The sequence below is a fragment of the Phragmites australis genome, chromosome 10 (genome assembly GCF_958298935.1).
Source record: "Phragmites australis chromosome 10, lpPhrAust1.1, whole genome shotgun sequence".
NCBI lineage: Eukaryota > Viridiplantae > Streptophyta > Magnoliopsida > Poales > Poaceae > Phragmites > Phragmites australis.
In genome coordinates this window covers 13,585,119-13,598,220 of record NC_084930.1, presented here as the reverse complement: position 1 = coordinate 13,598,220, position 13,102 = coordinate 13,585,119, and the positions used below count along the sequence as shown (strand labels likewise).

Below are 13,102 nucleotides of genomic sequence, written 5' to 3'. Positions count from 1 at the left end.
TAAGTGAACTAAGTGACTCGATTAGAAATGATCTTCTTTGGAATCCAATGAAGGCAAACAATTCGAGTGAGGTACAGCTCTACATATTGCTTGACCAAATATGTGGTCTTGACAGGACGAAAATATCCATATGAGGTCTTTGGCAACCCGGTAATGAAATCCATACCGATCTCCTCCCACTTCCGGGAGGGAATGGGTAAAGGTTGGAGTGTATCGGTCAGTATAAGATGCTCAACCTTCACTCTTCGGCAGTCATCACACTCCATACCATATTGAGAAATTTCTCATTTCATACGAGTCCACCAAAATCGGGGCTTGAGATCTTGGTACATCTTGGTACTTCCTGGATGAATGGAAATCATGGGCTTCATCCAGAATTTTCTTTCTCAATACCTCAACCTTCGGAACCACTAGCCGGTTCCCAAACCACAAAACACCTTGGTCATCCTTAGAAAAACAAATAGCCTTGTCTTCCTTCATTTTATCCTACATTCAAGCCATGCCCTTATCATCCTTCTGAGATGCCTTGATTTTATCCAGGATGGTGGATTTGATCTCCAAATTTTCAAGAAATCCCTCCGGGGCCATTTCGAGCCCAAGTCTCTAAAATTCATCATAAAGTGTGGCATTTCTGGACTCGGCCATAAGGCAATTACATCGAGCCTTCCTACTTAGTGCATCAGCAACAACATTAGCCTTGCCGGGATGACAATGAACTTTTAGTTCATAATCCTTGATCAACTTGAGCCACCTTCTCTGTCTCATGTTTAGATCAGCTTGTGTGAAAATGTATTTGAGATTTTTGTGATCTGTATAGATATGACACAAATTTCCTAGCAGATAATGATGCTAAATCTTTAAGGCATGTACATAAGCCACAACCCTGTCCTCTTGCATAAGGATACATCTGAGGCCTATGCGGGAAGCATCGTAATAGACGTCGAAACCCTTGTCCACCTCAGGCTGAGCTAGAACGGGAGCAATCGTGAGGAGTTTCTTCAAAATTTAGAAAGCTAACTTACATTCACTTGACCACTCGAACACATTTCCTTGCTTCAATAGTTCGGTCATGGGCTTAGCAATCTTGGAGAAGTTCTCGATGAACCGGTGGTAATAACCTGCAAGTCCGAGAAAATTCTGGATACCGGTGATATTCTTAGGCTGAACCAAATTAAGAACCTCTTGCACCTTGCTCGGGTCAATGGCAACTCTGTTCTCAGACAATACGTGACCCAAAAAAGCGACTTTCTTGAGCCAGAACTCATACTTGCTGAACTTGGCATAGAGTTGATGATCTCAAAGTCGGCCAAGAACAACTCAAAGATGCTCAGAATGTTCTTCTTCAGTCTTTGAGTATATAAGATTGTCATTGATGAAAACCATGACAAACTTGTCTAGTTCCTCCATAAACACCGTGTTCATTAAATACATAAAGAACACCAGAGCATTCGTCAAGTCAAAGGACTTGACGGTTAAATCATAAAGCCCGTAGCGAGTGGAGAAAGTCGTCCTCGGAATATCCCCCGGTCGAGCTTTTATTTGGTGGTAGCCCAATCTTGAGTCAATCTTTAAGAAAACACAGGCACCGTTCAGCTGATCAAACAGAATATCGATCCTAGAAAGGGGATACTTATTCTTGATCATGACCTCATTCAGCACACGGTAATCAACACACATCTGCAGAGTACCATCCTTCTTCTTCACAAAGAGCATCGGGCATCCCCAGGGTGAGGAACTTGGACGAATGAAACCCTTCGATAGAAACTCCTAAAGCTGCTTCTTCAACGCTGCCAATTCATTTGGCGGCATATTATAAGACTTCTTTGAAATTGGGGCCGTACCAGGCAAGAGATCAAATTCCACTTCTCTGTCGGGTGGCATTCCTGGCAATTCTTCTGAGAAGACTCTAGAAAATTCACAGACCACAGGAATATCCAAGATACTTTGTAGTTGTGACAACCTTCAGAGTATACAAGTGGAGACCCAATCACCCTTGGGATTCTTGAGAGAACCAACTCTCCTATCAGAATCAAGCTGAGCCTCATAGTTGGCCAACCAATTCATTTCTAATATGAAATCCATTCCTCTAGTATCCAGCATGATCAAATTTACAGAAAGCTGAACTCCCTCAATGAGAACCTTAGCCTTAGGGACAACTCGATAGGTTGTCAACTTAGTACCGGGTGCATCAATGTTATAGGCAGAGGGTAGGGTCTCGGTGACCAAATTGTGATTCAAAACATAACTATCCTTGATAAAAGAATTAGATGCTCCCAAATCAAAAAGAATAACTACAGGATGAGAGTTCACAAGTAGCGTACCAACGAGCATGTTATCGTCCTCTCGAGCCTCTTCGTTGGTGATGTGACACACTCAGCCATGTTTGGGGACATGCGTAGCCTAGGAGGCATGAGGAGTAGGTTCAGCTAGTGGTGGCCTTGGAGCAGTCACCAGGCTCGCGGCTTCGGATAAGGGCAATCCCATGCAAAGTGGCTAACGCACCCACAATTGTAACACGGGCCACCAGGGCCACCTGTCACACTCCCCTGAGAACTGGTAGGTCTTGGATGTGTCCTTGTGGAGCGGAGAAAGATGGGTGTCACACCATCCACATTGGTCATGGAGCAGTCAAGGCCGACATGTGAGATGGAGGAGGCTGACTCTTTATCCGTGTACATTGAGAGCTCCCACCCATGGAAGGCGATGGAACCCTCTTGCGCTTCTTCTACTCCTGGTGGTTCTTTAGCTTGAACTTGATAGTGAGGGAGGTGCTCACTAGCTTGTTGAAGTGAGTGAATTGATGCACTAATAACTTGTCTTGCATGTTGGAATTGAGACCATTCACAAAGTGGTATTGCTTCCTCTCATTGGTGTTGACCTCATCCTAAGCATACTGTGCAAGGTGGTTTAATACTTGCACATACTCCATCACTAGTCTACCTCCTTGCTTGAGGTCTAGGAACTCCCACCTCTTGATCTCCATGATCTCCTTGGGGATGTGAAAATCACCGAAGGCTTGGTAGAACTTCGTCCAAGACACCCGATGGTTGGCGACGTGCATCGGCAGAAAGTTGGACCGCCATGCGCCAGCAGCACCCTAATGCTGATGTGCAGTGAAGAGAGCCTTCTCGTGATCCTCACAATGGAGTAGCATGAGCTTCTGCTCAATGGTTCAGAGCCAGTGGTCGGTATTGAGAGGATCCTCAGCTCGTGTGAAGGTGGGTGACTGAGTCCTAAGGAAATCTAAGAAGTCGTCCTGGTGCTCGGCTCTACCTCCTTCATGAGGGGCAGTGTTATGCACGAGAGCTTCGAGGAGCGTCGTTTGAGCTTGACGATTTTTGTTCTATTTGCATGAGAAAATCCACCATGCTCGACGGCGGAGGTGGTATAGGATTTTTCTCATTGGAACCCTCGGGAAGATCTTTGAGACTTTGGTGGGTTATCATCCTGCTAGAGATGGCAAAACGAGAGAAGACGGAAGATTAAATCTGAACTTTAGTTGGAAACGGCAACGGCCGAACCAAGACAAACGATGCACACTAGAGCATCACATTATAGGAATAAATATGCATGATCAAAACATTTAGTAGAGCATGGCAAAAATGCGACCTATCTCACCCTCACAACATTTTCTATGTGAATGTCAGCAGTTAGATCGCCGCTAGCGGTCAGACTGCTAGAAATCTGGTGCCAGCAGGGACCTTTCCACCCTATTCCCCACACGATGGATCCTTATCTACGTGTTTCTTTCTCGGGCGCATCACTCAACAACAAACATCAAGATCGCAGGCACTCATACATACCACGATGACCAATCGTCACCCTTCGCTCTACTTTTTCTTTCTCGTGCAAATGATGCTTGTGCATCTCACCACACAAGTGACATTTCATATGTTGTTGCCAACGTATTCACTTCCTGTACCGTCGCCTTACAGAACACCCCATGTAATCACCACATGAGTAGACGACCATATTTACCATTGTATGGTGGATGTTCATATATTATTACTAATGTATTCACTTCATGTACTATCGCCATACGGGACACACCAGGCCCCTGGATCGCACAGGTTGACCCCTGATATTTATTGCCATCGGGGTGCGTTCCTTACCTTTTTCATCGATGCAACCTGGTTCATGAAAAGGAACATCACAATGCAAAACTAAACAATAAAAGCATCGCACATAACAATGCATTACACTTAGTGGCATAATATAACAAGTTCATACATATTAACCAGAGAAGGTACAAAATAATTTTAGTAAGTTGCTTAAGTGAAGTTGGCACACTAACTAAACAACATTCTAATTATATTTAGGCTACTTCATTAAACCAAGCTTTGATACCACACAGTAAGGAACCATCTAAATAGTATTCTAATTAATCATACAGATAATCATTTGCTTAATCACAACCATGATGATTAATCAGAATACCATCCCGGTAGTCCCATGACGTGTTTTGTGCCCAAGATTGGAACATATGACTTTCCAAAATATAGCATCACATCAAAGATTAATAAAGAGCGAGTAATTAAATTATATTGTAAGTTCTTAAGCATTCCAAAATTTACAATAGTTTACATCAAAAGATTAGATCAACTACGCAGCGAAAATAAAACTATAGATAACAAAAGAAGAGTGTAGCCACATGCACTTCGACTCTACCCCAAAAGCTTCACCACTTGAGAGTAGTTGCTTACTCAGGCCCACCACCAACATTAGCGGGCGTGAAGTAGCTAAAAATGAGCTCCTCCTCACTAGAAGTACTTGAAAGAGCAGCGTGAGTACGAAGCTACTTGTAATACTTAATCCATATAGTGTGCATATAGATAACCCGACTCCAAGGATTATGCATTGAGCCATTAGCAAGGAGAAGGCCACAAGGTTAAGTAAATTCATATGTGTAAGCAACCTAGACACATATGTATGAGCACTTAAACTTAACCAAACAAACCTTTTCAAACCTGTAAACAACATGAACGTAAATATAAATGGAATCATCTCATGTAATCAACGACCATTAAAAACCATACCCAACAAAATCATACCAACCATCCCACATTCGTGACTCTACGACCGATGCAAATGGACAGGAGCTTGCCCATGACCAAGAGCGTGGCAATTTGACTTGTTTTCACACCTTGCAGAAGGGTACAACATTACCCACATGGCATGAGGACCATATGTCTTGAATGACCACATAGGCCCACCCAAGGGGTACCCATGTTAACCTTTCTCATACCTGGAACCACCCACTTGCAATGCGTCTATGGCACTGGGGTTACCGTGAGTGTGTTCCGAACATCTCTGGCTCTCCACCACCTTACTTCTCCTTTTATTTTTCTCTTACATGTCATAGGGCCTCAAGGCAAGTGTCGGTATAGCATATGATATTCGGCTTACCTTACTGCACTGACGGACGATACTTAAACGATGCAAGCAGTCTATGGTGCCCGGGCTCTTCTCCCGAACTACCCCGAGGAGCTCTTTCGGGGCAAAAGATCAAGGTAGAGGTAATATATCAACATAGGTTCTACCCATAGACGCTCGACATCGACTCACTGTACATGCAAACTTACTTAAATCATAACTTATCAATTTTAGACTCCAATATTCAATCAAATGGTGCAATATTCTTAGATGCTTGCCTTGCTGCTCTGGGGTTTGCCTAATACTTCCTGCACAACACTGGCAAAACTCCGGGAGGTTGGCATCGCCTTCACTCACTTGGATCATTGGTGCAACGCTCTCTAAATAGAATAAGAATGCATTGCATAAATAATAAACGATGGATAAGTGTGCACATGATGTATGCTTGAATAATACTAGAGTGTCGTGCTTCAAAAATATTTGCAAAAGATCGCTAAGTGATTAGAGTTTTAAAGTTTGAAACCCCAAACAAGCTAACCTAAGTGCACATAGCCTTGTATGGCTGATAGTCAAACTGACGTAGAGGTGGCGGTCAGACCACAGGCTTGCAAAGAGTTTTGACCTCTGGCGGTCACACCGCATGCATGCTGGTGGTCAGACCGCTATATGGCAGTCAGACTAGCCTTATCGGCTGTCAGACCATCTGACCTTGCCTGCAGTGCCTTTGCAGGGTCACCGACGAGGACTCTGGCGAAACCTTCGATGATGAAGGATACCAAAATGCTTTATAGGCTTAGTGGAGTGCTTCTAACGTGATTTGGATAACATTCACCAAGCTAAACTCAAAGTACCTCATGGATTAGATCTAGGTTAGCTTGAACTTGGGTCTAAACGACATGAGGGTTGAATTGAGCTAAAAAATAATGGGGAAACGGTAAGGGATGCCTCACCTTAGTTATGGAAGCTTATAGCGGATCAATCTACTCCGGAGAAGCTCCGGTTTGGAGATCGGGCTCTGAGGTGGTGTGCGGGCTGGAGGTTGGATGAGCATGTGCCTCTAAAGAGAGAGAAGAGGGGAGGAGCTCAGGGAAGTCATCTGGAAGCTTGGCGAGGTTCCCACCGTCGATCTCTGACCGCCATGGACATCGAAGTGGAGGTCTCCTTCTCTCTCTAAGGTGGAGTCAGGAAGAGGGTGAGAGAGTGAGTACGTGAGAGAGAAAGAGAGAGTGATCGATTTACTTAAGTCAAGCCTCTACGCTTTGGTGGTCAGACCACCAATGCTCTCGGTCAAACCATGGTAAGTCCACGTGGCAGGCCCACATGGCTGCACACCTGGCGGTCAGACCGTGGGTAAGCCCGGTCAGACCGCGAGGGCGGTTTTTGCTGTTTCCTAAGTGTCCCCTTATCTTCACTCTACACCTTTTTCTAAGTATTTTAGGCTTCTCCAAAGTGCTCTAAATCATCTCTAAAGTACTTGAAACACATTTTGACTCAACTCGATTGTCATGTCCCAAAATTTTAATTGCGTAATTAAGTAGACATGATCATCATCACATGTAATTATATGTATTTGTTTATCGAGTTGAGTCAAAATGTGTTTCAAGTACTTTAGAGATGGTTTACAGAACTTTGGAGAAGCGCCAAATACTAAAAAGATGTAGAGTGAAGTTTAGGAGACACCTAGGAAAATTCAGCAAAAACCGCCCTCGTGGTCTGACTGGGCTTACCTGCGGTCTGACCGCTAGGTGTGTAGCCACGTGGGCTTGCCACGTGGACTTACCGTGGTCTGATCAGGAGAATTAGTGATCTGACCACCAAAGCGCAGAGGCTAGACTTAAGTGAATCGATCACTCTCTCTTGCTCTCTCTCTCTCACACACACACACACTCACTCCCTCTCTTTCCCACTTAACCTTAGAGAGAGAAGGAGAGCTCCACCTCAACATCCATGATGATCGAAGATCGACGGTGGAAATCTCACCAAGCTTCCAGAGGACTTCCTTGAGCTCCTCCCCTCTTCTCCCTCGCCGGAGGCACCTCATCCAACCTCAAGCCCACACACCACACCCGAACCCGATCTCCAAACTGGAGCTTCTTCGGGGTGGATTGATCCGCTAGGTGGCTACCATACACTAAGTTGAGGCATCCCCTACCATTTCCCTATTGTTTTCGAGCTCGATTCGACCCTCATATCATTTAGACCTAAGTTCAACCTAGCCTAAAACCAATCCATAGGGTATTTTGAGTTTGGCTCGATGAATGTTGTCCAATCACTCTATAAGCACTCTACCAATCCCATAGAGAATTTTGGTACCCTTCGTCCTTGAAGGTTACGCCGGAGTCCTCGTCGACAACCCCGCAAAGGCGCTGCTGGCAAGGTCTGGCAGTTTGACCGCCGATATGGTTGGTCTGGATGCCAGCTAGGGTCGAAGAATCTGAGTTCAAGACCCTATATAGGGGTTAGACCGTCACTAGGGTCAATCTGACAGTTGGTCAGTGGTCTGATCGCCACCACAACATCAGTCTGACTGCTAGAGGCCAAAATCTTCTACATGCCGGCAGTCTGATCGCTAGTTCAATGTCGGTCTGACCACCAGCCCCTGAAAGCTAGATGAACTTAGATTAGCTTATCTGGTGTTTCAAAATTCGAAAGACTAATCACTTAGAGATCTTTTGCAAATGTTTTAGAAGCACTAGTATTATTCAAGCATGCATCAGGTGCACACTTTTCTATCATTTATTATTTATGCACTACATTCTTATTCCGTTTAGAGAGCGTTCCATCGACGATCCAAGCAAGTGAAGGCAACGCCAATCTCCCGGAGTTTTACGAGTATTTTGCAGGAAGTATCAGGCAAACCCTAGAGCAGCAAGGCAAACATCTAAGCTTTTATTGCACCACTTTGATTGAATTGTGGAGTCTTAAATTGATAAATTATACCTTATGTATGTTTGCATGTATTAAATCAGGTGTCAGGCTTATTCAGGTAGAACCTATATCGGTTGAATGATCTCTACCTTGAGTTGTTGATTATTCATATCCTTGTAGCCTTGATAACATTGTCGATGTCTAACTTAAGAGTAGTTCGAAATACTTAGCAATGCATAAGTCCTCCGTAGAAGTTGAGCAATGGTTCATCCGTTGTTCGTGATCTTAGAGCTTACTTATTGTTCACAAATATTGATTATGATATTGATGGTTGGATGAGTGGTGAGGTTGAGATGAGATGTGGGTGGTGCTAGGGGTGTCTTCTACCTCGGAGGAGTTCCTCGGGTAGCTCGGGAGAGGAACTCAGGCACTATAGACCGCTTGCATTGTTTAAACATCGTATGTCGGTGCAGCTGGCTCTAGTACTTTCTGTACTAACCATGTGCTGATCTAATAGTAAGGTAAGCTGAATATCATACGTCATGCTGACACTTGACTTGCAGCTCTATGACGCGTAAGAGAAAAAGAAAAGAAGAAGCAAGGTGGTGGGGAGCCGGAGGTGTCCGGGACACGCTCGCGGTAACCCTAGTGCCATAGGGGCATTGCAAGTGGGTGGTTCCGGGTATGAGAAAGGTTGACATGGGTACCCCTTGGGTGGACCTGTGTAGTCACCGAAGCCGTATGGTCCTCGTGTCATGTGGTTAAAGTTGTACCCCTTGTAGGGTGTAAAAATAATTTGAATTGCCACGCTCTCGGTCATGAGCATGCTCTTGTCCATTTGGATCGTTCGTAGAGTCACGAATGTGGGCTAATTGGTATAGTTTTGTTGAGTATGGTTGTCGATGGTCATTGATTACATGAGATGGTTCTATTTACATTTATGTTCATGTTGTTTACAGGTTTGGAAAGGTTCATTTGGTTATGGATATGTCCTCACACATATATGTCTACGTTGCTTACGCATATAAATTTACTTAACATTGTGGTCTTCTCCTTGCTAATGGCTTAATGTATAATCCTTGGAGTCGGATTATCTATATGTACCATACATAGATTAAGTCTTATGAGTATCTTCGTACTCACGCTGCTCTTTCAGGTTCTTCTAGTGAGGAGGAGCTCATTTTTTGGCTACTTCACATCCGCCGATATTGGTGGTGGGCCTAACTGGGCAACGACTCTCGAGTGACGAACCTTTTGAGGTGGAGCCTAAGGGCAAGTGGCTCCACCCTTCTTTTGTTGTCTATAGTTTTATTTCTGTTGTGTAGTTGATGTAATCTGTTGTGTAAACTATCATTTTAGGACGTGACACGGATGAGTGATGGTGGATGCGTGGAGGAGCTGGCGTAGCAGATGCGTCGAGGATTTGGCTTGAGGAGTAGCAGTGTGTGGAGGAATTGGCGTCGTGGATGCGTGACGGTGGTGGACCAGCGGTGGGGCAGTGCAGATTCGAGGGTTTGGTGTGGCCACGTGATTTGTTGACACTGGCCTGAGGGTTTGGCGTTGTTTGGTTGTTTGTGCTGAAACCGTAACTCAGCCCATAGGCTGAAAGCTGTTTCAAACCGAAAGACACACCAAACCGCTTCAAACCGATTCCTACCAAAATCCAAACCAAACCAATCCATTTACAAGGTCAGCTCATTTACACCCAAACAAAATGAGCCCAAAACAAAACCCAAACCATTATAACTGTTTCAGCCCAAACCACTACCACGCTTACATGTCATCCAATGATCATGCAACACGATCTTATCACCCTTTCATTGGATATTTGGATGATCATTTAAAGAAAATCAACTACCGGAAGGGTGGTAAGCACATGTGTCGTACCAATTACTATCAAACTTCCAAATAAATGTAAATATTGTAAAATTAATAATAAAAAATATTCTTGTAAAAATCCGCTGGGCTCCGAGGTGCTTTGTCCTCTGGACAGGACACTGAAAAATTGCTATGAATCCGACAGCTATGACATGAAGTAAGAGCATTCATTCTTCTTCAAAGCTTCCAGTTCCCTGAGGTTGCTGATAGACAAAAAGTGCAGGGATTTATAAGGTTTTGTTTGGTCCCAGGCTAGCAACCTACCTCAGCCCAACCTGTGTAGCCTTCCAGGACGGCTGAATGGAGCCATGGCGGAGTGCATGCCTGTTAATCTCGCAGTGATTCATAGTGTTCTTTTGATTGACTTCAAGGTTGGTATTTTGTGGTAGGCAGAGTAGGGGGCATTTGATTCTGTCCTTTTTTACTTTGAAGAAAGTTATGTTCGATTTGTAAATCACAATTATAATGTTGCCTATTATAAGTAGCATCGGTTTTGTTTTTGGTTTTTTTTTTCTTTAGAGCTGTGCATATTTTGATCATGAAAAGGCTAAAGTGAACTTTTATACGATTATATTTCTTTCTTATAACGTTAAGAGAAAATAAATATTGACAGAATTAAAGGTAAGAGATGTTGTAAGTGTTCATCAAGAATTGAAAGGACATGCTACCGCCAGTTTAGCTGGCCTTGTACCGGTAGCAGCCGGCAAAAGTAATGCAAGTACTAGTACTCCATCATGTTAATCACCACATGAACATCCAAGAAAGAACTTGGGCAGGCAATGTGCCTCTTAGCTGGAAATGATGTTTACACTTGCTATTTCATGCTACAGGTAAGTGTTGGGTGCTATTTGAAAAAATGATTATGTTCCTTACAATTTACAAATACACCATGGCTGATGTTACGCCTCAAATTCAAGAGGTTGTCCAAGACTACATGTAATGCTGTAGTGACGAGTGTAGGTTTGTAAGGCCACGCGTGTATGAGGATACGAGTGACGTGCTATTCGGTTTGTTGAGCTGTTAGGATGCACAGCACAGGTGTACGTACACCTTTAAAGTTGCCACCATGTACCTAACGGTGCTAACCTCTGAACATAGCAAAATATCGAAATGTACTTGGTCTTATGCGCGTCACAGAAACTATTTTCGCGATTGCGTATTGATGGCATGTATCGACGCACTAGTTTCTGTTGCAACGGATAAAATTTCGATCGGGAAAAACAAAAAAACGTCAAAATTGTGCTGAATTAGTCTTGAAAATGCATTTTGCTTGAAGAAAATAGGAGCGGTAAATTACACGGCTTGCCACTGAACTTGTGCAGGTGGTTCGATCGAGCCTGAATCTAAGCCTTGCTCTGCCCCGTGGCGCCAAGAACCAGGTCGTCGGTCAAACCGCTCCCGTCCGCCCTCCAAGACAACCTGAACTGAAAGAGGCAGGCAACATCCCGCCTTCGAATGCAAGTCTCTTCTCCCTCCCAGTCCCAGGTTGCTCCACCCGAGACGAAGCGAGAACAAACGCCGCCTCTCTCTTCCCGGCACCGCCCGAGCCTCTTCTTCCATGCGCCCGCGCGCGCCTCCGCACCACGCGCGTCCTTCTCCTCCCCGCTCCTGATGGCTTCCTTCCCCGCGCGGCGGCGTCTGCTCCATCTCCTCCTGCTGGTTCTCCTTCTCGGCACGCTCTCCTCGCCCTCTGTCCGCGCGGCCATGGAGCGCCGCAACGCGGAGGCGCCGGCGATGACGCCCGCCGTTGCCGCCGGGAGTGCGCGGCAGGAGTTCCACGTGGCAGGAGTTCCACGCGGCGCCAAGAAGGGCGCGGGGACGAGGCGGCCGATCAGGGAATGGAGGAGGAGGGTACGCCGAGGACGCGACGGGGGCACAGGCGCGTGGGCATTCTCGGCAATGCTGCCCCGGGGGTTCGTGCCACCGTCGGGCTCGTCGGCGTGCCACAACGACATGCCGGCCACTGCCGTCGATGCCCAGTTCTTCGCCTGCGGCGGCGCCGGGAGCCCGTGACGACGACCGCAACAGCGAGGGCCGTGTCCCTGCCTGCCTGCCTGCTTCGACCAGGAATGATCCAAATCCAAGAACAGTTCTTGGAAGCGCAGGATTCTCTTCTCTCTGCTAGTTCTTGACGGGTTCTTGCTGTTCTTGCAAGTGTAAATGCAGTGAGGCTTACTCTGTTCTTCTCTAGTTGCTCTTGAAATATTGGGGGCTCTGAATCGAATGAACTGATCGGAAGCGATGCGATCTTGAGTTCCTAATGAGTTTGTCCATGTTTCCAGTCGTGTCCTCTCCCTGCCCCTGTTCTTGAATGTGTAAAGACGAAACATTTCATAGTTTCATTAAAATGCATCCAGAGGTTTTGGACATTTGGTCTTTCTTGTTATCAACTCTGCTTCCACTGTTCAGTTGAGTCTTTTTTTCCATCCCATTTGTTGATGCGGTAACGGATCTGATAACTCGGAACTCTTTGACAGAGGAGAAAAGTCAGTGTTCCTGTTCTTGCGACCTGAATTGTAAAGCTTCGCGTTCGATGTTTTCTTTTTCCGTGCTTTAACTTTCGTTGATCATAAGAACTTGGAACTGAAACACAGCGCGAGCAAATGCACTCAAGTGCTTAATCTGCCATTAGCTTGTGCGCGTCTTTTCCCTGAAACAAAAGGTCCTAGTCCTGTATGCTCATGGCGCCATTAAACTAAGCTTAGAGTGCATGTTAAGCTCGGCGCATTGGAGTTTCTTGGAGGCAGGAGCAGCTAGCTACCTAGTTTGCAGCGCGATTGATGCTTTTGTAGGAGGGGATTATGGGTGTTCAGGCGTGCGGATTAAGAATAAAGACGGAGGAATTATAACTAAGTCGGTTAGCATGTGGGCTTCGCATGATTTAGGGAGATTTTTGAGCCGGTGATTGGTCAGTCCCCATGAACGTGATCCAAGAGTAATCTATGATGCTTGTATCATATCGTTCCGTGGCGTCTACTCCATG

At 45.4% G+C, this 13,102-nt stretch overlaps 1 protein-coding gene across 1 annotated transcript; it reads left to right on the top strand.

Annotated features, from left to right (window-relative positions):
• Positions 1 to 11,529: 11,529 nt before the first annotated feature.
• On the top strand, positions 11,530 to 12,415 carry LOC133930378 (uncharacterized). The gene has a single exon (XM_062377017.1). It carries the CDS (start codon positions 11,575 to 11,577, stop codon positions 12,130 to 12,132), a length of 558 nt encoding a protein of 185 aa, XP_062233001.1. The 5' UTR covers positions 11,530 to 11,574; the 3' UTR covers positions 12,133 to 12,415.
• Positions 12,416 to 13,102: the final 687 nt, after the last annotated feature.